Source organism: Penaeus vannamei, chromosome 6 (genome assembly GCF_042767895.1).
Source record: "Penaeus vannamei isolate JL-2024 chromosome 6, ASM4276789v1, whole genome shotgun sequence".
Taxonomy (NCBI): Eukaryota; Metazoa; Arthropoda; class Malacostraca; order Decapoda; family Penaeidae; genus Penaeus; species Penaeus vannamei.
The window spans coordinates 27,101,215-27,128,714 of NC_091554.1; the positions used below are offsets into that span (position 1 = coordinate 27,101,215).

At 34.0% G+C, this 27,500-nt stretch overlaps 2 protein-coding genes across 9 annotated transcripts in view; both read right to left on the bottom strand.

The window, feature by feature from the left end:
• Positions 1 to 1,517: 1,517 nt before the first annotated feature.
• LOC113825439 (deoxyribonuclease TATDN1) lies at positions 1,518 to 12,834 on the bottom strand. Of its 6 annotated transcripts, none has more exons than XR_011398621.1 (7): positions 12,675 to 12,834; positions 10,263 to 10,324; positions 4,576 to 9,418; positions 4,146 to 4,338; positions 2,418 to 2,621; positions 1,999 to 2,202; positions 1,518 to 1,661 (listed from the first exon to the last, which is right to left on the bottom strand). XR_011398621.1 is itself a non-coding variant. In XM_027378303.2 (7 exons), exons 2-7 carry the CDS (start codon positions 10,300 to 10,302, stop codon positions 1,553 to 1,555), a joined length of 930 nt encoding a protein of 309 aa, XP_027234104.1. In that variant the 5' UTR covers positions 10,303 to 10,324; positions 12,675 to 12,801; the 3' UTR covers positions 1,518 to 1,552. The 6 variants fall into 6 exon arrangements, 5 of the variants coding, with proteins under 5 accessions (XP_027234104.1, XP_027234109.1, XP_069978902.1 ...); XM_027378303.2 differs by having other exon boundaries at positions 4,576 to 4,755; positions 12,675 to 12,801; XM_027378308.2 differs by lacking the exon at positions 12,675 to 12,834 and adding an exon at positions 12,647 to 12,670 and having other exon boundaries at positions 4,576 to 4,755.
• Positions 12,835 to 14,423: 1,589 nt separating this feature from the next.
• LOC113825420 (long-chain fatty acid transport protein 4) overlaps positions 14,424 to 27,500 on the bottom strand; it is a 14,799-nt gene continuing 1,722 nt past the window's right edge. For all 3 annotated transcript variants that reach the window (XM_070122805.1, XM_027378251.2, XM_027378257.2), the window contains exons 3-16: positions 27,288 to 27,438; positions 26,391 to 26,516; positions 26,054 to 26,165; positions 25,770 to 25,847; positions 25,379 to 25,526; positions 25,134 to 25,248; positions 24,886 to 24,972; positions 24,355 to 24,429; positions 23,059 to 23,176; positions 22,769 to 22,912; positions 22,433 to 22,570; positions 21,002 to 21,159; positions 18,970 to 19,123; positions 14,424 to 17,962 (exon numbers count right to left, since the gene is read on the bottom strand). In XM_070122805.1, coding sequence (XP_069978906.1) covers positions 17,805 to 17,962; positions 18,970 to 19,123; positions 21,002 to 21,159; positions 22,433 to 22,570; positions 22,769 to 22,912; positions 23,059 to 23,176; positions 24,355 to 24,429; positions 24,886 to 24,972; positions 25,134 to 25,248; positions 25,379 to 25,526; positions 25,770 to 25,847; positions 26,054 to 26,165; positions 26,391 to 26,516; positions 27,288 to 27,438 — 1,762 coding nt within the window. In that variant the 3' untranslated portion in view covers positions 14,424 to 17,804. The remainder of the gene's footprint in view (positions 17,963 to 18,969; positions 19,124 to 21,001; positions 21,160 to 22,432; positions 22,571 to 22,768; positions 22,913 to 23,058; positions 23,177 to 24,354; positions 24,430 to 24,885; positions 24,973 to 25,133; positions 25,249 to 25,378; positions 25,527 to 25,769; positions 25,848 to 26,053; positions 26,166 to 26,390; positions 26,517 to 27,287; positions 27,439 to 27,500) is intronic.

The following is a 27,500-nucleotide window of genomic DNA, read 5'->3' on the forward strand; positions in this document are numbered from 1 at the left end:
TTGTGGGATGGATGAAGGAGCGGAGTGTTTCCTTGGGTCATCTTTAGAAAGTTTTGGATGTCTTCAGGGGATTCTGGAGGGGAGCTGGGTGAAGAGGACTGAAAAACAAAGGTTCTCTTGTGAGAGAAGGAGATAGATATCTGAGGAGCAGAAGAAGAGAAAGATGTAGAATAGGGTGGAGTGGAACTTTTAGGTTGCCTGGTGCGACAAATAAAGTAAGGAGAAGGGGTAGGTATCAGGGAAGTGCTAGAGATTGGAGTATCTGGATTTAGACTGGAAAACGAATTGGACTGGGGGATAGGGTGAGTAGAGGTAGGATGGTTCAGGGTATAGGTAAGAGATACTGGGGGAGATGGAGAAACATCTTGTGAAGATTTTGGGGGAGCTGAGTGAAGATCTGTTTTAGAAAAAGAGAGAGAAAAACCTTGTTGGCGTGCTTCTTGTCTGGCCTCTCTCCAGTTTGAATCTTGACTGCTACCTCACATTCGATCTTTTGGGCAGGGCCACTCCTATAAAATACATTATGGGAGTCTCCACAATTGGCACATGTACGTGACTGAGCAGGGCAATTTGAACGGTCATGCCCAGGTCGGGCACATAGAAGGCAGCGGGTTGTGGAGTGATAGTGTATGACTGGGTGGCCAAAACGCCATTTCTGACATTGACGAGGAAGGGATCGGACATGGTAGGACAATCCACTAATATAAACTTCATGGGGGAGGTCATGTCTATGGAAGCAAATTTTGGCAATATTGACATGGGATTTACGCTGGATTTACACAAAGAATCGATCCCACTTGGCTGGGCCAAAGAGAGTACTCAAAAGGTTTGCAGAGGTGGAGGCAGTAAAAGGACAAGGGCGAGAGGAAGATGGGTTGGTGTGGAGTGGAGTAGTTCTGTGGGGAGGAGGACAATAAGGAAGATTAGTAATAAGGGAAGAGGGGGTATACATTGAAGATGTCTGTGCAATAGGAGATAGAGAGAGGAATGTTGGGAGAGAGGAAGGGGTGCTTTCTGGAGGTTGAGTAATAACCTGGGTGGGTGTTTTGGACTGGTTAGAGTTGTCAGTAAGCACTCCCATGGCAACAAGAAGCAAGCTATTGGTAGGGATCATGTGGGTGAACGACCATATAAGATTTAGGGGTCATATTTGGCATCTATCTATTATCATGAAGTGGCCATATTTAGCTTGTACCTTTTATAAGCGGTTATACTAATATCAAACAAATATTCTAAATGCTGCAGGCATGATCTATTATAGATTTAAGGTTGATTGACGGTCTTCAAATAAATCACATGAAAATATTACATGCGAGTGAGTATGTGGCTATGGGAGTTATTTAATAAAGTGTGTGTGGAATCATACGATTTTAGGAACATTTATTTTCTTACACCCATTGTTTATTCTATATTCAAAATTCATAATGTGCTGCAACACCAGGGCATACAGGTATTATGTGAATTAAATACAGATTCCCAACAAAACACTATGTATATGTAGGAAAATTATAACATACTATTCCTGACATATTTAATAACGATCCATGCAATTTCAAACATTTTCAGAATTAAAGAACAGCTTTTGTGTGTTCTTGAAAAATGTCTCAGCTAACATATCTGCATCTTCTTCCCTTATCCCAGCTAACACCTCCAGGACTTGGCTGTAAAAGATTAGATTATGAGAAAAATCAATAAAACTTTTAACCACTTTTATGATCAAGCCTAATAAACAATTAACGGATTACAAGATCAGTAATGTAACAATACAAAATAGAAATAACTTGTACATGATGTATTCTCATCCAATATGGCATTTATCAATACCGTTATAAGTTTCCAATGAGAATTTTTATCATAAGATTAGGTATAAGAACACAGACACAGATGAAAACAAACAAGACACAAACAAAGAGAAAAAATAAGCAAAAATAAATGTCTTTTTCCTTGTTACTTGTGGAAAATAATAAACTCATCACAGTGGCAAAACATAATACTCACACAATACAATTTGGCTCATTTCTGCTTTTGACCATAACTCCAGACTCCCATTTCTCCTTCTTTTTGTTTGGAAAGGTAGTTTTGACATGCTTGTGACCTGCATGTGTTGGACGGATCTCACACCATGGGCAATCAGTCTCAATCATTAACCTCTCTGCTGGTATTGAGGCTGCGACTGCTAAATTCTCTGCAGTTTTGAGAGAGCTGTTAGAAAGAAATGGAATGACCTATAAAAATGATGACAATGCTTTTAGTCCATATATTAAAGGTCATATATACTGGAGTATGAATATTAGTACATTAAAACATCCTCTGCTTCTGCTTATGACCCAATAACTTAATTTAATTAATGTGTTTCAGAAGAAAAGACTTTGCTTCATTCATCACAATTATACTATAAAACAAACAAACAACCTTACCATCCATTCAATCCAATATACAAATCTAAATCCATAATCTGTTGTGCTTCCTCTTTGGTTCCATCAAAGGAGTGAACAACTCCACCTTTAATCTTTTCCCTGTGACTGGAAAGAATTTTCACCAAGTCTGCAGCAGAGTTTCTGCAGTGTAAAAACATAGGCAAGCCAGTTACTTCTGCCAAACTGATTTGTTCTTCAAAATATCTGCAAAAAAGAGGAAAAAAAATTAGCTTCTTGCAGTCATACAGTTTTCTAAGGTCACTGTTTATAAGTAAATCCCTTTATCAAAGATCTCAGGCAAGTAAAACATAATTCATTCTATATTCTTTATCTACTGCTGTCTGGGAAAAGACTGGATGCTCTTTGGCAATTATTTTAACTAAAGGTGCTATCTCATGAAGGTAATTTTTTGTGTACTTTCTTAAATCTACATGCCTATTGGGTACACTTTTTCAAATTTGTACAGAAAATGTCTTGTAAGCCATTTAATCTGTACTTTCGATGAAAGTGAACTGAGAACTCTATGGTGAATATCATTATTATCATTTATTAAAATAGAATTAATAATAATATGGTAACAAAGCATATGGAGCTTCCTAAATAATTTTCAAGATTATAATAATGGAACCAGACCCAAGTCAAGGTTTATCACTGTTTGGCCAGGCCTAAGGGGACTGGGAACTATGGGAGCCAAAGTTAGGCAATATTTACCAAAATTCTGATTGTTTTTTGTAGACAATAAAGACTAAAATTGTCTTTGACATTTGTTAATTGATACTGTGATATCTTGCCAACATTTTAAAGCCACTTTCAAATGCCTACAATGGATCTGTTAGTGAAATTACTGTTGTTCACAAATATATGTATAGACTAAAGTGTGTGACGGGAAGGTAATATGTGAAGTGAACAAACTGTAGATAGTAGAAAGTAAACAAAGTAATTCTGTACTACTCCTGAAAGGCAATCAATGACACAATTTCAAGAAAAAAAAAAAAATTGTCTCAGATTCAATGTATTTCTTTTACTGCGTAATGTAATTATTACCATTAATATTACAAAATCAATATCAATTTTACCTTCGAAGGGACCCATCCACACATGGACATCCAATATCATACCTAAGTTAATTCAAAATATTGCAAGAAGGCTGTTAACATGCAAATTTTTACTTAATTTCATAAATATTCAAAGGCACTTAGCTCTCAAAATACTGAGATATATCCTGAACCATGCCAGTGCAACTGACAATATGCTATAAAACATTATTTCAACACCTGGGATTAAGTTTTATAAACTGTCCACTCTAGTTTTTTTTTGTGAAATTTGTAGAACACAGATAGCTTTACACATGCTTAGCTTCCAAGGAGTCAATTAAAAGAACTAGTGACCTCATCTAATTTTGCCATTCCTTGATTTTTTGGAATGTCTTTTTTTCTAGTGCGAATAGTGCTGACACTACTATATATTACTTACAATAAAAAATTAAACAGAATCTTTCTGAAAATTAAGGAAAAGTGTAAACAGGTGAGATAGGGTGGAAATATAATTGATTCCTTGGTGGCTAAGTACCAGTGCAGCCTTCTATGTGTTAACTCAATTCATAAACTAAAATACAATGGATATGGCATGCATATGATGACATCTGTGACTAATGGGTTAAAATGAGACTGAATACATGAAGAAAAATGCACATTCTTCAGGAAAACATACAATCAGTAATACACTTACTTTCTCTGAATTTCTGGAGCACAAAACTGAGTGCGGTCATAATCTAATCCACACTCCCCAATGGCGACAACTTTCTGTCGGTTATCTAGTGCTAATTGCAGTAAGTTTTCTAAATATGTTTCTGGTGTTGTGTCATCCTTTTCAAATTCTCCACAGCGAGTTGGGTGACAGCCAACTGTGCTATATAGATTATCTGTTGATTTAAGGTAAAAGTCATTAACAAGATACAGTTTTATCAAAGGGCTGTAATTCATTGGAATTTGGCACTAAGGGATTATTTTCTCAATCATCTTCTCTCTGATATTTACAGATTTCTGTTGTTATATATTGTCATGATCAAATTTGTCTCAAATGGCTTACATTCAAACATAATTCCCATTTTTTAAATCATTTGTATCTAATTAAAATGAATGACTTTCAGTGTACTTACTATTTGTCTTGGCAAGTTCCAGTGCAGTCTTGGAGTCAGAGAGACTTGTGCCAGTAATAATCATCTTAGTTAATCCACCCTCCCATGCTCGCTTAAGCACAAGCTCCAAGTCAGGCTCGTGCTTTTTGCTACCATGGTAAACACCTTGGTACATTTCATCTGTCAGATTAGCCCCGATATCTGTAACACAAATTATTGACAGAACTTTTTCAGGTCCACCAGAAAAAATGCACTTACCATTCATTTACAAAATGGCTTCTTTTAATGTCAATATACTGTGAGAATGTAGGTAAATAATGGTAGCTTTTACTCTATACATAGTATACCTTACTCATATAACTGGAAGCAGCTGTGGTTAAAATTAGAATGGGAAGTAGAATTTGGCTCACCAGTAAGGTCCCTATGCTCATCTTGCATTCTTGTTTGGAACAAGTATGATAGCTTTGTTTCAGTTTTATCCACCCTTGCAGTTGATTTCTGATATTCAATGCATGTAGATGTACTTAGAAAAATTCTTACTTCATAATGCCACTATTTATTTATTTCCCTGAATCTCAATTACTGAGTGAGGTAAAAAATAACTTTTAGGGCCCTACACTACCAGTTCAAGATAATAAATCAAATATTAGGTTCCAAACAATGAGCAAATTAAGGCTTAATATAATCAAACCTAGTAAATATTGCATAAGGAAAAGGTTGGGTGAATCCACTAGTGTTTGTCAATAAAGAATGATTAAGGACACTGACTAATAAACATAAAAGATGCTTTTGTTATATTCATAAGGTTGAATAATAATTGAAAAAAAAGGTTATTCAACAAGAAGTCCTAAAAAGTTGTTAACAGATCAATTTTATCTATCCTTAGCTTCTACTGTGACTACATATGTATAACATTACATGACGGACATTAATAAATTGAATGGTAACAGTAATTTTATAGCATCTAAAACAAATAATTATTCATTCACAAATCATACCTTTGTTGTTATACCAAAATTTTTGGTTCTTATTTTTCCTTATCATAAAACTGTTGCTATATAAAGTGACTTTAACCAAAAATATAGTTTCTTTCTATTTCCATCATTTAACTATGTATATGCCAGGGATGGCATATACATACATGCCATAATCAACATCAGTTTAGATTAATTGTCTTTAAAGATAAATGGCTCCACAAGTGCTTAGTCACCAAGGAGTCGAATACTAGGGCAACCTATCTCACCTGATTACCCTTTTCCTTGATTTTTGGAAATTTTCTCTTTCATCCTATATTACCATTAGTAATGATAATATTAAAAAATTATAATAAGTATCATCAAAAGAAAAGCCAGAAAACTCAAGGTAAAGGGAAAATTAAATGAGATTAAGAAATGCATTATCTTTGTGAAAGTCATCCATGTGCAGAGACACTTCACAAAACAGAATTACTGTGAACACATTTTCCCAGGGGCACTAAGTTAATGAATGGTGGATATAGCTATTAATGTGTAAGCAGATGGAATCTCAATTTCTGTTGGAAATTTTGCAATATAGGGACTTTAGTTTAACAATGTCATTATACATACTTGAAACAACAACAACAAAATTTTCAGATCCAAGACTCTTTAGTAATGAAAGAAGGATTCAAGAAAGATAATTTATATTTCTTAAAACCAACATCTGAATTAGTAGTAGAAAAAGGGAACTGGATAAATAATGTTAATTATACTCTGTAGTCTTATCTGAACAACACAAAATATTTAATTAAAATACTTTGTATAAATTGTTTGAACATTAACTTCAATTGGACAGGTTGTATGCTATATTTTGTTAACAATTCTCTGAAAACAACTTTGAAATAAAATTCACAATATTGAGAAATATAAAACTGATCTGATGAAGACTTTGAACAACTGCATTTCCTATCTGTATGATCAACATGTAGTACTGAAAAGGATCAGTCATGATACATGCAATACAAAATATTATGCAATTATATTATGCAATACAAAATAAGCAGCCTATCAAGTATATCTTCCTGGTTTGTCGATCTTTCAGAATCTGAATATACACAACTGTGTAAAAATTCCTCAGAAATACTTTGTTGATGTTTCCTATCATACTGTATTCAGATGAAATGTGGGCATATTCTTTCTAATTTTTTATCATTCTAAAGCTAATGATCAACTCTCCAAACTCATTACTTGTTTGCAAAATGATGATATTGACATTTCATGAAAGCAGTTTGTTTGTGGATTTTTTTAATGCTTTTCTTCATTACCTAGCTCTGTGAAATATAAACAACATAACATCTATTCTCACTGAAATCTGTAAAATTATGGGATTAGTGTACTTTTCAGAAAAGATATGTAATATGTAAACCTTTACATCCTGAAAAACTAAATGGTCAGCATCAGGCAAACTTTTCTGGTCACAAGAGTTATGAACAACAGTTTGATTTTACTTCTTTCCACTGACTTTCAAATTTTGGGGGACTGTTTATGCCAGCTTCTAAAATATGCATTGACCAATACTGCCATAAATAGTTGTGTTATGATCAAGTTCTCCAGTAAATTTCAAGGATATAGAACAAAACATAGAAATTCAGGTATCCACATAAAAACTTTATAATTATAACTTTACAAACATCATATAAATGTAGACAAATTTAGCACTAATAAAGTAATAACAATAAAATATTTTTTCCTCATAATGACATTTTATAAAATAAATATAAAAAATATAATCAGGTACAACTATCTTCTTTCTTTCCTGAATTAATGTTTTCAACAGGACAGTAAGCATCTTCACGTAATATACGACAATATACAGTGTAAGAAAGAGGTTTCTTTCCATATTCGAAACAAGAATTCTTGAACATATCATGGGCCTTCTTTTTACTCATATCATTTATTAGACTACACTTCCTGGAGGTAGACTGAAGACAACTGTTATGCTGCAATAACTGATTAATGTGATCCAAAGCAAATGAAACATTTTCTATGGTTGTTTTGTTCTGTGGAGCACTTTTACCCCTTTTATCTTGAGGAGGTAGAGAAGGATCAACCATTTTTGAGCAAACTGCACGAGAAACCCTGCCATTTGATACCTGGAGTGTTGCACAGAAAAGAATTTTACATACTTTTCTTTTTTCACCATCATTATTTGGAAGAAAAAATATCCTGGTATGAATACGCCGTGAATCATCGCTTTTGGCTGTGTTCACCTTTTTTTGAACAACTTGTATGTGGTCCCATAGGAATTTAGTCTGTAAATTCCAAGAAGCCAAGGCCCAATACTTCTTGAAAAGAGCTTCTTGTTGCTCAGCTGGGAAAGTCTCATGACATTTACTTATACAACAAGAATACTGTGGTAAAAACACTTTTCCCTGGTTTATCTTTCCAGACGAGGACATGTAGCTTTTTCCTCGGTCCCTAAGGTCCTTTGAAATATTGCGTTTCCACAGTTTCTGATTACAGTTTCTTGCAGGATTATTTGTTGATGACAAATAATTTTCATTATGCATAATGGAATGTGTATTGAATTCTACATCTTTTGCACCCTGAATTGGTGTTACACTTTGCTTTGTGTCAGTCTCATTCTTTGAAAGCTTTTCTGGGAAAGTTCCTTTTTCATTCCACATTGTCACTCCTTCCTTCATTATCACTGTCTTGTTAGTTGGACAATTGTTATAACCTATGCAAGATGATTCACCTGTTTGCTTGCTAAATATAAAAGTCATATTTAAGGCATCTTTTTTCAAGATAGGTGGCAACAGCTTCCTGAACAATTTCAGACTGATAACTAACTTACCAGATTCAACAAACTTTCTATGATATGCTGCATATAACTTTCTAATCGTTACTCCCTGTGGAACAATAAGCATTTTAGCACCAGAATCTTTTTTTATGTTGTAATATGATGTTGACTGTATATATTCTTCTGCATCTCTTACAGCTTTGGCAGGAGTCTTATTTGAGGGACTCTGTAACCCTCTCTTATCTTGAGGCTCTTCATCATTTACAGCAATAAGTTTCTTGCTGAGAGAGTAACTTAAACGACCATTAGAGATCTGAAGTAAAGAAAGAAAGATTGTTTTGCAAACTTTAACCTTATTTCCAGAACAATCTGGCAAGAAAAAATGTCTAGTATGGACTCGCCTTGATGACCTGTCTAAAGTTTTCCTGGCTTTAGTTTTAATCTCAGTATGTTCCCAGATAAACTTTGTTTGCTTGTTCCAGTTACCCATGCTCCAAAATGAGGTAAATATATTTTCCTGATCCTTTAAACTTAAGTTCTTAAAGCATTGCTGACAGCAACATTGGCTAATTGACTTGAAAACTTTATCATCTACTTTCTTCCCATTCTGTGTTATGTAACTCTTCCCTAGATTTTTCATTTTCTTTCTAATATTTTTCTTCCACTGCTCTCTTCCAGCAGTCTCCTGTTTTGAAGTACTGTCCACTTCATTTACTGTCAAGTCATTTTTCAAATCATTTATAGGATTTGATATGGGGCTTGTACCATGTAATACATTACGGTCACAGACCTGAGCACAGCTGTTTATATCAAGGATTGCTTGATCAGTGTCATTACTACACAGTGAAGGATGTTGAGAATTAATCTTGGCTTGCACAAATGCAGATGACTGTGACAGTGTTAATGGCTGTATAAAACTGTGTGTCTCATGGGCAAATGGCACAAAATGATTCTCTTGAAGGGGCTGGTGGGTTTGGTGTGTTGCTGGTGGATTGTGTGTCCTTGAACATCCTCCTGAATACTCTGTCAGTGACAGTTGATCCATGCTAGAGTCTCGAGATTTATTAATCCATTTAAGTTCTTTCTTTTCCTCTTCTGTCCTCACCTGTTGGAATATGCTTGGATTAGTTTTACTGTTCCTGGTTTTAAAATGGAGGAACATTCTCCATAACTTATTCATATTCCATATGATGAGAACTGCTGGTACCTTCTTACTGTACAATTTGAACTGTTGCAGGTAATAGGAATTTACTATATCTGAAAATGAACCTGAAAATAAAGACCTAGACTAAATATGCATATGATTTTGCTTCTCCCTTGAAATCATTTAAGATAATGGTTGGTCCTATTGCTTGTACCCCAGAATTTTCACTGGTAAAAGAGCAAGTTTTGTTTAATGCTCTTCCAAACTTTTTATGTCAAGAGATAAAACACAACTCACAATTTAGCAGAAGTATTATTTGAAACCTTACAAATAATGATGACAATATTTTGCATGTCCTCTAATAAAACAATCTTAACATTCATAGTCTATTCCATCACAAAATGCATACAGTTAATGATGCATATGGACTATAGCTTCTTATCAGTCAAACAAAAATGAGACTGATTATCACCAATACACATTTTAAAGGTTATTACATCATGGGAAGGATAATGATATAGTTTAATGAATTAAACTCTAAAATATACGTATGATTTAACATATAAAACAGCAAAAAATAGACAACACTGTCACACTGTAATAATCATAAAAGTATTTTAGCATACAGATTAATGCATATCAGTAGGTTTTACTTCCTTAATTCAAACCATAAGACAGTAATCAATACCTAAAACTATTCAAAGTGAAAAAAGAGAGCATCACCGAAGCACATTATAAAATAAAAGATAACAATATCTATTCTTTAAAATATCAAGTTTAGCCTACTGATATTACTGTTTCTTACCAATGAATTTCTTGGTAATGCCTGCCATTCTGGATCGCATGCAAATCTTGTCCTATGGGTATCTGGAAGAAAATTTTAATTAATGTATCTTGACACCACTAAAGCAATAAATATCTGGTAATTTATTATGTACAATATGGAGTGTTTTTCTTATTGCTAATATCTGCAGGTATGACAATCAACTACCTCCCTTTTCAACATAATAGGTAGGGAGCCTTGATACAGGATACAGCAATATTTTTACATATCATTGCTACTGACACTGGCCTACTTTTTTTTTCTTAAAAAATAGTAATCTTCTTTTCATGTTTTCTTTCTAATCACTGTTTGTAATTACTAAAAGCTATCAAAATGAAAGTCTAGTGTACCCATTGCCTACAGGAGAATATAGGGTTCACTTGGCCTCCGCTATGGGGAGTGTGTGTGGCCGACTGGGCGTGCCTCTGGGGCCATTTTCAGCACTCATCAGGCCACATCGACAAAGTGATTTTTTCTTAAATCACTTGCTTGCAAAACATGATTTTAATGTTTTTGCATATCCAGAAATGCATGATATGGATTTCAATTGCTATATAAAACCTGCAGGAGCCTGATTATCTACAACAGAGTCCAATAAATAAGGTAGGTTACACCATGTGTACAAGATGGAATATGGCTGTATTGAAGGATGAAAAAAGAAAGAAAGAAAAAATTCACTCACTTTCGCAAACCTTATTTTCCTGATATAACAGATTGTTTACAGTGGTAAACAAGGCTACTACTACCATGGCTTCAGTAGCCTACTTCCTTTTTTTGTGTCACACTTCAAGACAGTCACACTGGCAGAGCACCAAAAGACCATGTAATCTTGTAAAGTAGTGTGTAGGTTACTCATAGGTCCACCCTTTATAGAAAACATAGCCAATCAAAGCATTACATTGTAGCCGACCCCTGCAACCCGCGCTGCAGGTTGCAGGGGTCGGCTACAGGTACTCCCCCTCCAATGAGGGAGCTAATCGAGTGAGCAATAATTGTGATACTCCAGAAGGCTGGGTATTTGTGTCACTCTGGGGTCACCAGTATGGCAATGGATTTGCATCTGCCATAGACTGGTGTCAATCATCTCTTTAAGGAGCTTTTGTATGTGGGCGTGAGTGTCCACAGGTATGGCTGGTGTGCTGGAGATCGATGTGGAGAGCCAAGGCGGCTCCCCTGACAGCTGAGGCCTGGGTAGGCCTAGGTGTTGCTTGCTGTGTCTTGCTCTGCTGGAGGATCGTGAGTGCTGAACTCGGCCTGGGCACCGGAGCTTAAGTGGGGCTGACCTGTGCCAGCCACCCGGGAACGAGGGGAGCCTGCGGTCCAATAGGTGAGCCGTGAGGTGTCTGGTGTCAACCAATCAGGTCTCGGTTCAGTACTCACGATCCTCCAGCAGAGCAAGACCCTGGTTTTCCCCGTCGATCTCCAGCACACCAGCCATACCTGTGGGCACTCACACCCACACACAAAAGCTCCTTAAGAGATGATTGATACTAGTTTATGGCAGATGCAAATCCATTGCCATAACATATCCTGTTCTCCCTCAGGCAATGCTCTAAGGCATGTGGCATGGGCATGAGGGTTCCTTATGAAGACCACCCAAAAATGTAATGCACACATCATTGTAACATGATGTGAATGACCAGTCACCTGGAGCCATGCCATAGCTGGCCAATGATGTGTATAACACATGACCTAGAGCCATGACCAAGTCAACCATGACGTGCATAACCCAAGACACCAACAACATAATAACATATAAAAGCAAAAACCAAATACATTGGGAAGAACAGATAAACAAGACTGATCACAAAAAACTATCACTTCAAAGACAACACCCCAGAGCTCTGGGGCAGCTCTGAAAACCGAAAACTAGACGTCTGTCTTACTAGAATCCTGACTCAACATACAAGACTAAGAAAACATCTAGGTTTAGTTTTAGATTCACATGATACTCTGGATTTGGTACTTCATCTACGGACGGTGTATCATTCTCAGTCATACACACCTATATATGTACTAGACGTTGAGAGAAAATCTATCATTATCAAAATGGTTGCGACCGGTTGTGCAAAAGTATTCTTCAATATTATCTATGAATAATATACACAGAACCAGTCACCATATGGCTGTGTGAAACTGAATCTATACCAAATTTACTACGGAATATGTAATAAGACTGGTTCTACTTTCCACGGCCTTTCTTTACCTCAGAATACCTACTTTCTGTGCTTAATATGGCAACAATTCCAAATAAATTTCAAAAGTCCTGCATTTACAGCTCTGTCTAAACTTCCAGTACCAAATCTTTGCCTATGAAAGCTTAAACGTCCGACCAGCTCCTCTGATACATGACACAATTAACTCACGTGAACATTCTAATGACATATGGCTTACCTCTGGCTCCACGGAAGACAGGAACAGGGGTAGAGGTTATGTTTTGGTGTCGCCTTCCGTTCGCGAGTGTGAATCCGGGAATCAGAGTTGGATTCCTTCGATCGGGCCTAATTTTAAAATATAAACATTTTCGAAGCAAACCCATGATTGTGTTTCCCAGGGTATCTAATAGTGGAGTTTAGCTATTGGCATAGGAAATAGGTATTTTTTTCTTGTTTGCAGTATAATGAGCTCTTTTTCATGACATAAATAACCAAAAAGATTTTATTCTTTGAAGTCTTCTGCCACTTTCTACAACCCGTTAAGTACATTAACTTGTACATTTTTGGGCGCCTCGGTCTCTGTTAGAGTAAGACTGATTAACCTTGGATTTTTCTTCACAACCTCAAAATTACCATCATTTTCACCCATCACATATGGTGGCAAGCAGAGGGAGGGCCGAAGGAGCGGTGGCCCCGGGCATCCCAAATTTAATACCCAGTGACAGGAGAAAGAAGGAAATAAATATGATAAACTCGCTCTTGGCTCACAGCTATTACACTACAAGACTTTCTATACTTTTGAGTCTTCCCCATAAATAGGTAATAGTAACACCTATGATAAACACTTGAAGATATAGATAAAAATTGTGCAATTTTTTCAGGCACATATTTATCAAAATCTCCTCAGTATGTGTAAAAATAATCATATTCCATATAATTTATTTATTTTGCTTTCATAATTCAAAGGATTCAATCTGAGTATATAAAATAGTATACCCAAACAGAAGAGTGTTCAAAGAAAACGTATACTTCATAATGCATAAAGAAAACGAAACTTTTATAGGATACACTTCTTGCTGGATTACTAGGAGATGATTAATAAGCTGTAATAATGAGCGAACAAAACTAAATAGGAAAATAACCTAAAAAAGGTAGATTGATATGGGGTGGTAAGATATTTGAAAATTATGCTAACTACTCTGTTATAGTAGAAAAATAAATAGTCAAAATAAAGTTAAATGTCTGCAAAATAGGTTAGATGAATGGTAATCATTACAATCGACTAATGTAGCAAGTGTCATTATATGGTCTACACAGAGGGATGCGTAAATCAATCAGTGCCTTTCCTCCCTTGCAATGGCTATTCAATCCATATGATATTTGCCATTTTAAATTTAGCTTAGACAAAGCATAGCATTATACAAATGTTTAGTAAAATACTGGTTAACAGAAATGCAATCTTTCATACAAATTAAACTAGATGAATGTTGTGTTAATAAGAATTGTTGAAATAAGTTCCCTTCCAGTTTTAGTCAAATGCCAAAGATGGGTAGGTGGCTTATTTGGAAGCACCTCCTACCAAGGGTAACAATTGTTTGTCTAGAATCGCCTCTTACCATGACGTCACATGCAGTTGAGGGAAAGGGTATAATATTGGTCTCCTTTTCTGCTTGCTCTTTTGTATCTCTACATGTATCAAACACCAGTGAGTTGATGGATATGTTTTTAAGGTGTGATAAAAACATAAATTTCAAATTTTAGATGTATAATATACTATCTTATTAAGTATTAACGGAAGTAACATAGATATCACCAACTATGAGTCTTTGTTTTTAGTAAAACTATTAATATTTAAGTTATTATGTTCACAAATTTATTGTTACCCACAGGTGCTTGCACTGTTATTAATTTCAACTTGTATTTCCAAATGAATTGAAATCCTTATATTCTTCCAGAGAAACAAATAAGGGTAAAATAAAATGGGATGAAAGCTCTGAATACATTTATTTTCTTAAATCGAATCACAAACTAGAAAACATAAAAAGTCTCAGATGTAGATAGGTAAAGACACCTATCAAAAAACATTTTCCTGTTTGTGTTACTATCACTGTTCCTAAAACCATCTGTACAACCTATAAGGAATATGTATTGAAATGATTGCTCAGACAGTAATATGGGTCCATACAACAGAATAAAATGAAAAATACTGGGAAAAAAAGATAACTGGTATGCTGTAAACAAAATGAAGCACAACAAACTATCACGTTCTCACAAAATAAAAATATAAGCCAAAAATAAGCAGCAAATTCACTGAAGAAAATAATGCTGTATTAGTCTGAATTAGTCAATTGTCTTTTTCTTAATGATGAACAGTTAAGATTTCCTTGAAGTAATCTGGACTTTCATAAATGAATTAATGAATAGCAGAAATAAAATGGCAAAAAAATGGTGTAGAATAAAAGCAAACATAAAAATACACTAATTCCACCTGAAGCAGAAATTAGCAAAATAATGCCAAAAACATTTATTTCAATACAATCTGTCATACTTGCACATTCCAGAATAATATCTTTTTGTATGGGAAAAGGAATAAATATTTCTTAACACATATGTTACAAAAAATAAATGTAATTTACATTTTTTTTTTCATTTATAATTTGGAAATTTCTATAATTAAAAAGTAAATAAGCAAACCCTTAAAAATGATAAATGATATTTCAAGTAATAATAATAATTACATACTATAGTAGAAAACATAAATAATACAATTAAATACTTTCAGAACTTAAATTCAATTTACATCTTTATAAAAAATTGTATATAAATTAAATAAACTTTTCATAGTCAAATTTGAAAGATGGTTTACAGGTGTACTTCATTACATTGCAAAATCCTATAGTAAAAAAGTATTCATTAATATTAATAAAAAAAGGAAATAAAAGAAAAAAATATTACACTACAAAACTTGTAGTATATTTGATATATATATTTTTCTAACACTTTATTATTGTCATGTGTGATCGAGGAAACAGATATATGCATGCACCGCCCACCCCTACTCAGAAAACAAACCAACAAACGCACATGCGCGTGCACGCACACACACTCATGCACACACACACTCATACACACACACACATACACACACACACACACACACACACACACACACACACACACACACACACTGAGAGAGAGAAAAGGGGGGGGGCACATCTAAACAAATCATAAAATACAATAGATATTTTAGAAGTAAAAGTAAATTTTCTGTACCATAGCAAGCATTATTACAGAATTTTAACTGATAATTTACATGAAATGTAATAATGTCACAGATTTCTGAATTACCTACAGCATAACAAAAAGTCAAAGTAAAGGCAAACCTGAAACTTTTAACTTGAACTATCATAAAAAAGCAGTGAGTCCTCATCAACTGTATGCAACTCCATGACTTCATAAAATAAAGAGGCAGTCCCTTGTTCTTCAGCAAAAGTAACACAACCACTTTGGATCAAAATGACCAGAAACCTGTTACTTATCACCAACTTCTTTGGTTAAATTCTATAACACAGGAATGAAACAAGGCACCTTCTTTTGTACTCAAAATGACAAGAAACAAGGGAAAATTACTATGGGGTATAATGGTAATACATAACTACTTTTCTGGACATCTGTGGCAAAGACTCATGTATTACTAGCACCTATTCAAGCTAAGGTAACTTATTTTCATTTGAATATTTAATGCATTCTTACACAAAAGCAAAAGTGCATGATGAACATATGTAAACATGCAAATACAAGCACAATTATATCTAAGGTTAATTTTTTTTCCCTTATAATGTAAGTGACTTTCAGTGGAAGCATATTATTGCATTTAATTTTAGTTTAAGGCATCTGAACATATATTACATCCTATCATTTGAAATAACCTCTTGCTTGTCTGTAGAACTTTTATGAGGTACCCATGGAATTCACTATCATATATCAGTTAATTCAAAATATATTGTATATTCACAGAATTCCTTTGGTTTATAGTGTTCTACCTGACCAAAAACATGATTTGACCTGAACTATGAGTACCCCAGGTTGTGGTTATTGAGCAGTTACTGAGGCATCATAATTCAGCAGCAGAGAAGTATACATATTTTACATGAATTGTATTCCATAGCATAGTGAAAAGAGTTTTATCAAATATATAAATAAAGCAGATAAATCTATACAGTGTTGACATACAAAGTCTTAGTTAGAAGAATCTGAATACATTATATCTGAATTCAACATTTTCCTTACAAGCAAATACTATATGAGCTACAGTGAGGGTACATATAATAAAGTTGACAGCTGTTTTTTCAGCAGTATCAGTGAATGTTTACACACTTTTATCACAGCATTATAATAATAAATGGTGAAGTCAAATGGATTGCTGAAAACATAAATGCAGAAATATTTCTGATATGTGATCAAGTAGAAGTTTCTACATCTTTTCTTTACACTTTTTAAAACACAGAAAAATATGCATAAAACTTAAAAAAACTGACTTATTCCCTTCTTAAGAATTGAGTATAAATAAACTTGCACACTCAAGTTAAATGTATTACTTCAATATAGCTAGACTATATGAAATAAATGAACTCCATTGTCTTGTCAAATTGGGTAAGGTGTAATATACAACTATGGCACATCCTTTTCACAACTTTTGGCATGATTCTTTGGGATGAATTAGTTAGAAAATATCTGCTGTAATAAAATTTGCTATGCAGACTGACTTCAATAGCATTCCCTTCAATCTGTGAAACTATTTCAGAAACTAAATAAATACAGCTATTAATATATATCATAAACATTAAAAATGCATGAACTTAAACATATTCATATTCTTTATATCAACTGCTAGATTGTAGAATAACAAGAAAATCTTAAAGAGTAATGAGGCCTCAGTTCATTTTCTCTGAAGGCTAGCTTGCATATTTCATGAAGAAGGAACAAAAATGCAATAACGAACAAAGTGTACCTTCATATACTAACTTCAACTAAATGAGGTTCTAGGATTCCTGGATTTTACCAAGACCTAAAAAATATGGCTCTGGGATTGCTGACACTTCCTGAGTCCCGATTAACCAATTCCTGCCGGGTGGCATGCCATGGCTATTGTGGAAAAAATAGCGGATGGCATCGCATCAAACATGAATTTATGAATTTATATTTTTACAAATTGTATCAAAATGCAAGCTTTTAAGTGCCTAATGTTGCCCACAGACTACTGAACGAGCCGGGTGCAAGCTGGGAAAACTGTTGATGCCAGCCAATAAACCTGCGATCATGTCCACTTTCCAAAAATTTTACCCGGTGTTATTTGGTTAATATAGGTTTAAAGACCAACTTGACAGTTCTTTATTTTTTCAAAAAGGTCTTTGTCAAGAGGCACATATTTACCCTGCTTACTGTCTAAGAAGTAGAGGGAATCCTTGATTATGTTGGGGTTATATCCTTCCTTCTGTAACTCCAATTTCTTCAGCTTAAATGTCCCTGATAACAAACAAAGAAAAAATGTTTTAAAAAACTAAATAATCTGATGAATGAGCATGATCTAGCTTATACTTATAACTTGAAAGCAAAGAAGATGGCTAAGAACTGATTTTTTTCAGGGTCTCCAAGCCCTCAAAATACTAAGCAAAATTAATTGCAGAGTTGAGTGATGCTGTCAGCACATAATTATAGCTATCATCAATAAATAATTACTATTAAGTTGGTCAGAATTAGAGTGATATTTGCTATGGAACACTTAATAAACAAATGAACAATAGGAAACACATCATAAGCATAGAGTTACTAAGAACAAAAAAGATTTATTGTACCATTAGAAATATAATATTACTAACCTACATAAACTCTATTAATAAAATGACAAGAACTTCATGATGTACAAAGAATATACAGAGAAATATATCCTCTACCACTCTATGAGAGATAAAGGATGTGGAAAAATACATTTCTGATCACTATATCATAGTTTATTTTTCAAGTCGTTACTAAAATTAAGTGTCAATACTGTCTTCAATACAGTTCCTTTTTCTGACTGACTGTCAGTGTCTTTAAGACTTTTTTCTCTTTATAATAAGACAAGTAATTTAATTTTCATTTCTACATCCCTATTCAGTGGCAGTGAATGGTCAATCGCTATCTTGAACCATATTGGGGACTTCAAAAATTCTCGTTATAAACTGATGAAAGAACGAAAGAAAGAGAAGAGAGAAAAAAAAAGTTTTCTTTAAATCATATGAAATATATCCAAATAATCATATGAAAGCACTATTTATTATAATCCATTATGGCTACATATTATCAGTGATAGAATATTGTTCCCAAGTATATGGTATCATCTCATTTCTTATTCCCTGTACTTAAAGGCAAATTAGAAAATGAAAAACAATAGTAAAACTTTTCAACTGTACACTTATTTATGTTTTGCTTTTTATTGGTTCTTCAGATGTCTTTGTAAGTGTTTGATGTAAGAAGAGCAGAAGGAAACTCACCCGTTACAGAAATATGATCAAGGAGCCTGAGGAACAAAGGCTGAGCATATGGTGGCACAGATTTCTTAATCTTCTTTAAGAAATCTTCTAAGTCAATCTCTCCTTCTGGGTCAACAATAGCTGCCATTCCAGCTCTCCCCTCTGCTCCTGGAACCTATGAAAAAAAGAAGAAAAATATGCACTATAAAATGAGGAACACCAAAATCAAAATCAAAATATTGTCATATGAGTAATAAAATGAGTAAAAATAACAAATCAATATTTGGGTAAATGGGTCCTTAGCTGGACAAAGTAATATAAATACTACTTGATTTGCCATTATGCTTGAAAGCTAGATTCATTAAGGGGACCGGCCCAGATGAGGGGGGAGACAGAGGGTCAAATTGAGTTAGCTAGCATATAGCATAGGTACATGGATGAGGAAACTACCAAACGACTATTAAACGCCTGCTATGGCTCGTTGTCTTGCAGCCAACGTGAGATCCACTCAGCACCTAGGCAAATGCGTCACTAATGAGAGCCCAGGTACACCTGTGTGGACTTCTGCTTGCTGCAATTGTGTATACGGCATTTGATTATGACATTGCGCATAAATATGAGTTTGTGAATGTTCAAGGAACACTTTTATACCAATATCAGAAAAGAATTATATCACCTTGATTTATTTATTAACTTTTGTGTCCTTTTACACACAAAATATGTTTCAATCAAGACTCGCTGGTAATATGTTGTAGGTTACGAAGTAATCTGTACGTATATCATATACGGAGCACTAATGTTTGAAAATAGCCTTATAAGTAAGGACTGAAATATTTCCGTTACATTTCGTTCAACAGTCGGTACACCACAGCATGGGTAAATTTGATTTGATTTGAAATTGGTAATAATCAAATGCCGTATACATTGTAAAAACTAATTCAATATGAATGTTACCTAAATGTTGGATTTTTGAACTTCGGATGTATAAGCGAAATACAGATTATTTCATATTGAAGATGATAATAGTAATATGTGCTCCGAAATAAAAACTATATGGAATTTTGAGCTCGTTTGTGTGCAGTCTTCGTCTAAAGTTGAAAAGGCTATCCCTTTTGTTTTGTTCGTTTCCGATAAAAACTATTACGTTTAGATGTTACTGTAGGTCTTAGGTACCAAAAATTCGCAAATATCCCACCACACCTAGGCGTCTGCATGATTTTATGCACTTCTTAGTAAAGATAATGGGTGCAAATGGCTAATCACCAACTCACACTCGTTCCCATACGCAATCTGTTGACATCGACAATTATTGAAGAAAACGGTTTGAGAGGGATAACTAATGTATTTTATTCCTTTAGATATGAAAGTCGGTGCAGGCCTACTAAATGAGGAACTTTATGTGCGTTTGTTCATGTACATAAAATCCTCCTCGAAAATCATCTGGTTTAGATTAGTTGTCTCTATGGTAAAATGCATTTATTAAACTTTTCAGATGAAAATAGCTACTTTTATGAACAAATAAACAAACAAATAAACAAACAAACACACACACACAAAAAAGGGGGGAGTTACACGGCCTTAGACTAAGATAGATATTCAGGAAAAAACTGAGGGCGTGATGATGTACCAAAGAGGGGGGGGGAAAAAATCGAAAAAAAAAAAAAAAAACTTTTTTGGGGTGTCCCTCCCCCTCTCCTGTATGGGGATGTGAGGTTAAAATAATATATGAGACAAAGCGCAATTCTATGCTCTATATTATGCAAAAAGAATCAATGAGTTATCTCCAACCGATTTTTTTTTCTCTCTTTTTTTTTTTTTTATGGTGAAATGAGTAGGGAAAGGTGGTCATTTCCCGGGATGGTCCCCTTAAAGCAGAGAATTACTCCACAGCTAAACTGCATGACATGGCATCTGTGACACTATTACTAAATTTTGAAGTGCAAACAAATATGTATATTTCTGGTGTGTTCAAGCATGTGAGTGCATCTATCTTCTTTGCACCATGATCATATATTAGACTAACTGATATTTATTAACCAACTTGGTAACTAACCTCAACACCATACACAACAGAATCTTTGTGGTCTGTAGCCTTCAATACAACTCCTTCGACTTCTGTAGTGGAGACATTTTCTCCACGCCAGCGGAAAGTGTCCCCTGTTCGGTCCATGAAGTAGAGATAGCCAAATTTGTCCTGAACAAGGAGGTCACCTGATGGTAGAAATGAGATTAGATACTGAAATCCACACTACTTACTAAAGCTATGAATATTGATATGATTTTGCTAATTACTTAGGCTAAATCTTATTGTACATTATTTTCTAAAAGATTGTATGTGGGGTTCAGCTAGTACAAGCCTGGTAATTCTCAAAGGTATAGAGAAGTGGTTTGTTCAGTTTTATCTTTCTTTTGATATTCTACTTTTTCTTTTGTTTCTGAGAAAAATTTGCCATAAGATTACTCCATGGTGTGCATCGACAATTTTCCTTGTTTGTGCCTGTGTAGTTCAGTAGTTTGTGGGTAGCATTAGGCACCTTAAAGCTTATGCTTTGATATGATTTTAAAACATATAAAATTTTTGAAGGTTCACCTTCACTCTAGATGCTAATGTTTTACCATGAAAATGATGCTGCTATTATCAGAGTAAAACAAGCTCTGTCCAATGAGCCAGCAGCATGGGAATGGTTGTGATATGATGCCACATGCTACTTTGTCCATAACAGCCATGTCAGGTATGTACATGCCTTATGGCAGCAAGGAATTAAATAGATATGATATCTTTACAAAATTTTTGTTAAAAATATATTACAGAATGGCAATTTGCATATTTCATAAATCACTTAATTCTACCTCTAGTATTCTGTTTGGCATTACATCAGTGAATTCTATGCCGTTCTGAATCAAACTGTACTGAATGGGAAATATAAAAAGCCTGCACTATAACCATCTTTTACCAAAAGCTATCTCAGAAAGAATGTTTAAAACAAATTAATTATTGAGGAAATTAGGGGCAAAATTTTTATAGAATTTAACCCACTAGCACCAGTACATTTTCAAGCCAAAAATAATTGTTTCTAGGTGGCTACAAAATCGGCATGTGGGCCAGTCCATCAACCTGCCCATACGCCACCCGCCATGGGTGACAAAATCAAAGCACAAACTAGCGTCGCACTGGCGGGACGTCTGGTAATGTTCATTTTTCCGGGTGTTTCATATGTGGGACGCCCGTTGCAAGTGGGTTAACTTGCATAAAAATAAAAATATAAAAAGTAGGAGATGAAGTGTGAGAAACAAGTAGAAAAGCCATTTCCTAAATATTCAAAATGAGGTTTATAGGCACATGATAAACTGACATATATCAAAATTAATAAAAATGGGAGATTTGTCTATGACTTCTATCCTTCTCCTATTACACCATAGCAATTAAATGATAAAATGTAAGATCTGAAAACAAATTTAATCCTAAACTGCAATACTCTTATACCTGATTTAAAGGCTGTGTCTCCTGGCTTCAGTACATTCCTCAGTATCTTTTTCTTTGTAGCTGCTTCATCTGCATAGCCATGAAACTCACGGAATGGATGTTCCTTCTTGATAATACCTACAAGTTCACCTTGTTCACCTGTAAGCATTAAAAAGTCAATAAAGCTTTCAGATTTATTGTGCATCTGATATGAAACTAGATTTCTTTGTATATGAAATGTATATGGCAGTATTTAAAAAAGAAAAGAAAGGAAAAAAGAAAGCAAGCAAGAGAGAAAGAAAGAAAGAAAGAAAAAAAGGGGAGGAAAAGGGACAACAGGTGATGATGATACTCTACCTGGTTTACACACAACACAAAGTCCATTTTTATCCCTTACAGGCTCACCAGTCTCTTCATCAATCTTGACCAGGTACACAGGAATGGCGCTAGGGAACAGGACTGACAGGAAGCCACAGGCACCATGTTTACCTTCCATGTTAACTGAAAGTATAGGATAATATTTTTATTTCACTTGTTGTAATGAAGAGAGTAAAACAGACCAACCTCTCTAAATACTATTTTTTTTCTTTATAGCATAAAATATGAAGGAATGCTGTACATCAGAACTTGTAAAATGCTTAACATACTTAAATTTGCAATTCCTTCTGTTGCTCCATAAAACTCAGCAATGAGAGGTATGTTGAACCTTGTTGTGAATTCTTCCCAAATGTTTTCTCTTACACCATTGCCAAACATCACCTTTACCTGCAACATTCATAAGGTATGAATTAGCATTTAATACAATAACACTGCTTCTCTTTTTGTCTAATTTCCACTAACTGCATACTTCATAACTTATTATGAAATCTTACTTGAAATTGTGCTAGTCAGGGTGAAGGAGCAATAAGTAAATGGTACCACAAAAATAAGCATTCGAAATTAATAAGAGTTTGTAATTGCTATCTTCTTAGGAAACACAAAAAGCCAGGCCCACAAAGTGTAAGTGTAAATCATGCAGCCAAAGATAAAAGCATGAATTTATCAGCTACAGAATGATGAAACCAAGTGATGATGCAAGTACCCATGTGCTGTAGCTACTTCTGAAATTGCTTTAAATAGTTCAGCACATAAATACTTATCTTTATATTAATTAAAAAAAAAAAAAAAAAAAAAAAAAAAAAAAAAAAAAAAAAAAAAAAATGTTGCAAAATAATCTTTAGTGTGGGATAAATCTGAAGTTTGCACGCTGATCTGTGACAGTTTGCAGATTCTTCCTCATCTAATCAAATTATATAAAATGGTAAAAGTAATGAAAACATTGGAGAATAATGTCAGACAGGACCAAAGGACGGTCTGATAGCAGAGCAAATACTAATAAACATTAACCGGGTGATGCTAGGAGTGCACATATATAAACACTTCCCACTACGGTTTTGTGTTATCAATTTTGTTTACACACATACTCTCTGAAAGCACTCACCAGATCTCACATGTTTATCCACATACCCTGAACTTTTGGAAAGATCTTTTTTTTTATTCTTATTACTCTTATCATTGCTAATAACATAACAATAACAGTAACATTAAGAACAATATCAACTATATAAAATTCATAACAATAATGAAGTTGATAGTAACAGTAATAGAAATAAAAACTTTATTCCATTCTGTTTAGGAAAAGGGGTAAACAGGTGAGATCATGTATGCCTAGTAACTGACTCCCTTGGTAATTAAATGCCTTTAAAGATATTCATTAACAAAACAAATTAATAATACAAATCCACAATGAATAGTGCATGTATCTGTTGCTGGTGGGTTAATTACATGACCTTACACTGGTAAAAAGTATTGTTAATAAGACAATAGAACACTTTTTATTTTTGCCTTTCATAGTAATATCCAGTAATCATAAAAAGACAAAGAATAATAAAGAAACAACACACCTTATGCTGTTTCTCTTCTGGATGTGGGGAGTTGGTAAGAAGGTAGCGGCAAAGTTCCCCAACATACTGACCCACCTGGGAAGGAAATTACAATCACAGTAATAATTTTGTCAGATATCAGAATATACATATATACATCTAAACTTCAATTTAGTTATGTAAATGTCTTTGTAATGGATTCAATAGATAAAAGCAAGATTTCCTTCAAAACATGGTTTCCCTTTGTGATTTCTCTATGGCAATAAGTCTATAATTCCAGTCAATATTCAGACTTCTCAATTGGCAATATGTGACTTTCAGAGTAAATGAGCAAGTATTTAAGTAATTTCAAAATAGTAAAAATTTGGTTTCCTAACAATTTAGCTTTGAGAAAGGGACATTGTCAACATAATATTATATACAAGTTCTTCCTTAGATATAAAATGTTCTAACTTTTTCAGAGCAAAAACATTTATACAAAACACATGCAAATGTGAAATATTGCCCAACAACTATCATTTGTAAAAAATATAACCTTAATGGAAAACTTACTGTGCAACCATGCTTCTTGGCTTCAATCCAATATTGTGATTTAGAAAACTTGCGCCGAATAACTGCAGTGTTATTAAATAGCAGGACCTGTGGAAAATATGCATTAGAAATTATTCTTGTAACTGTATAGTTTGGCACCCCATATAGATAGCTAATTTTGTATTTACTTCAAAATCAGATATGCATATATAACAGGTATATATATGACAATGTCAGTCTTAATACACAAAATATTTCTTAACACTAACCTGCCCCATGCCAACCATACCTCCAGCAGTATGGTATAAGGGTAGTGGGTTATATATAACCTCATCATCACTTAAGCCAACCATGTAATGGACTGCAGCACAGAAGAAAAGATACCTATAGAATACAGAACATGAAAGAAATGAGTGAATATCTTGTAACAATCTACAGATATGGATACAGGCATGCAGTAAATTGATGAAGCATTTTTATACTCTCCCCCATTATATCTTTGTGATAAAAATACCTGGAGTGTTTGATGACAGCTGCCTTAGGTAAACCAGTAGTGCCAGATGTGTAAATATATATGAGTTTATCCTTAATATCAACATTGTCGATCTGAGGTGGTGGTGTTGGATTTGACTGATTAAGCAGAGAATCCAGACATTTGACACCTGAAAAAATAAGATTCTTCACACTAAAAACATTCATTCAAAATAAAAATGCTTGGTCTAATAAATAGATCTGGGCATAAATAATTAAAAATGATTAAACAAAACAGAAAACTTACATCTTTGGCTACATTGTATGTAGTCTATATCTGAGGAATATATTTTGTAATACTAATTCAAGGAAATCCTTAAACATCATACACATCATGAAAAATTATAAAATACATCTACTAATAAATAACTTACCAGTCAATGAGGGCTTTTCATTTCCTAGTCCTGATACAAAGATTGGTAATGCTAGTTGGTCCTGGACGTCCTTCACAGCTGCAATGTTTGAATATTAATAATATTTCTAAAAGTTTTTTGGGTATCTGTGTATTTCCTCATAATAACCTTATACATTTTAACACAGGCTAAATATCATAATAAGAATCAATACAATTCAAATGTTATGATTCTTACATTACTACCTATTCTAAAATTTTGGTCAGAAAGAAAAAAATCCAATAATTCAAGAACATCCTTTGTACCTTCTTGCACTTCCCATCCACATATAAGTGCTTTTGAGTGTGCCACCTTTATGGAGTGGATGAGTGAATCGTTCAGCAAGTTGAAGTTAATCAGAGCTGGAACCACACCCACCTAAAAGGAGATGTTGAAATTTGTGATTTCATTATACATCAAAATGACTGACAAAGGTAAAATAAAAAAAAAGGGTAAATAAAAATAAATAATCAAACGACAACTTCCTCTTCATGGCATTAGTAATATCACAATCATCATTTTCACAGTTTGTATAAAATGATGAAATAACAATTCAACAAAAAAATAAGACAGGATGAAGATGCAAAACCATTCTTGTCTCACCTTTGCACAACCAAGCCATGTGCATACATATTCTGGCCGGTTCCACATGTAAAGTGCAACTACATCGCCATGTTTGAAACCTTGCTCAACCATGAAGTTACCTACACGGTTGCTGTACTCATCAATCTACAGACATGCAAAAAAGGGAGAAAAAAAAACAAACATTAACTGATGATCACTAGATGTACATTACTATAACTGCTTCTGGACCTGTCAAAATGCTTATCAGATAACGACAATGGTTACAATTACATAATTACCATTTCCTTATGATTTGAAAAAAATAGATGTAGATTTTCTAAATACAACAATAGATGATTTATGATAAGCCTGAATTCACAATAATGTTAGCAGCATGAGGTAATAAAAAATGGCAAAAATACATTTATTCTGCATTTTTTCTTAGTTTTGTATAATAAATCCAATTTAGTGATTGAGATTAACTCAATGAGTTGTTCAAAAAACTATCAAATATAGAAAAAAGGTAAACAATTATGCTATCACTAGCTAAATGATCTTAATAAAGTCTAGCATAGGGTAGTTTTGAGAAATCTAAACCAGGTGGGATGTTTCTTTGACCTAAAATATCTAAGGTGGGGTGTTTCTATAACCTTAAATTTTTAAATATGTACAATATATTTGTAAATATTTTTTTTTCTTTTTCCTAATCACTTAAAAGTAAAAGAAAATACACAACTAGTGATTGCAGAGAGGAATGCCTCTCTTCATCTATTTAGCGAGGCAAATATACACCTGTTGGCTGATAATCACCTATGACAGATTGATGATTCGGGGATGATAATCCATTGATAGTTAAGGGAATTACAATAATTTTTACATAATGAAAGTATGGCAAGCATATCTATATCCAAATAATTACCTTGCACCAAGTCTTACCTGAGCAAATGTCCACTTTTGATCTTCAAAGATGAGTGCAACTTTATTGGGATTTCTTCGAACATTCTCCATGAACATCTTTGGGATGCTGGTATTCCTAAAGGATGCAGTTTTCAGTTTTATGTGACACTGTACATACCTCCATGCTGCCCTGAAAGAGAAACATTCAATTTGGGATCATCAAATGAATTTCTTTTATTCTATGTTTCTGTT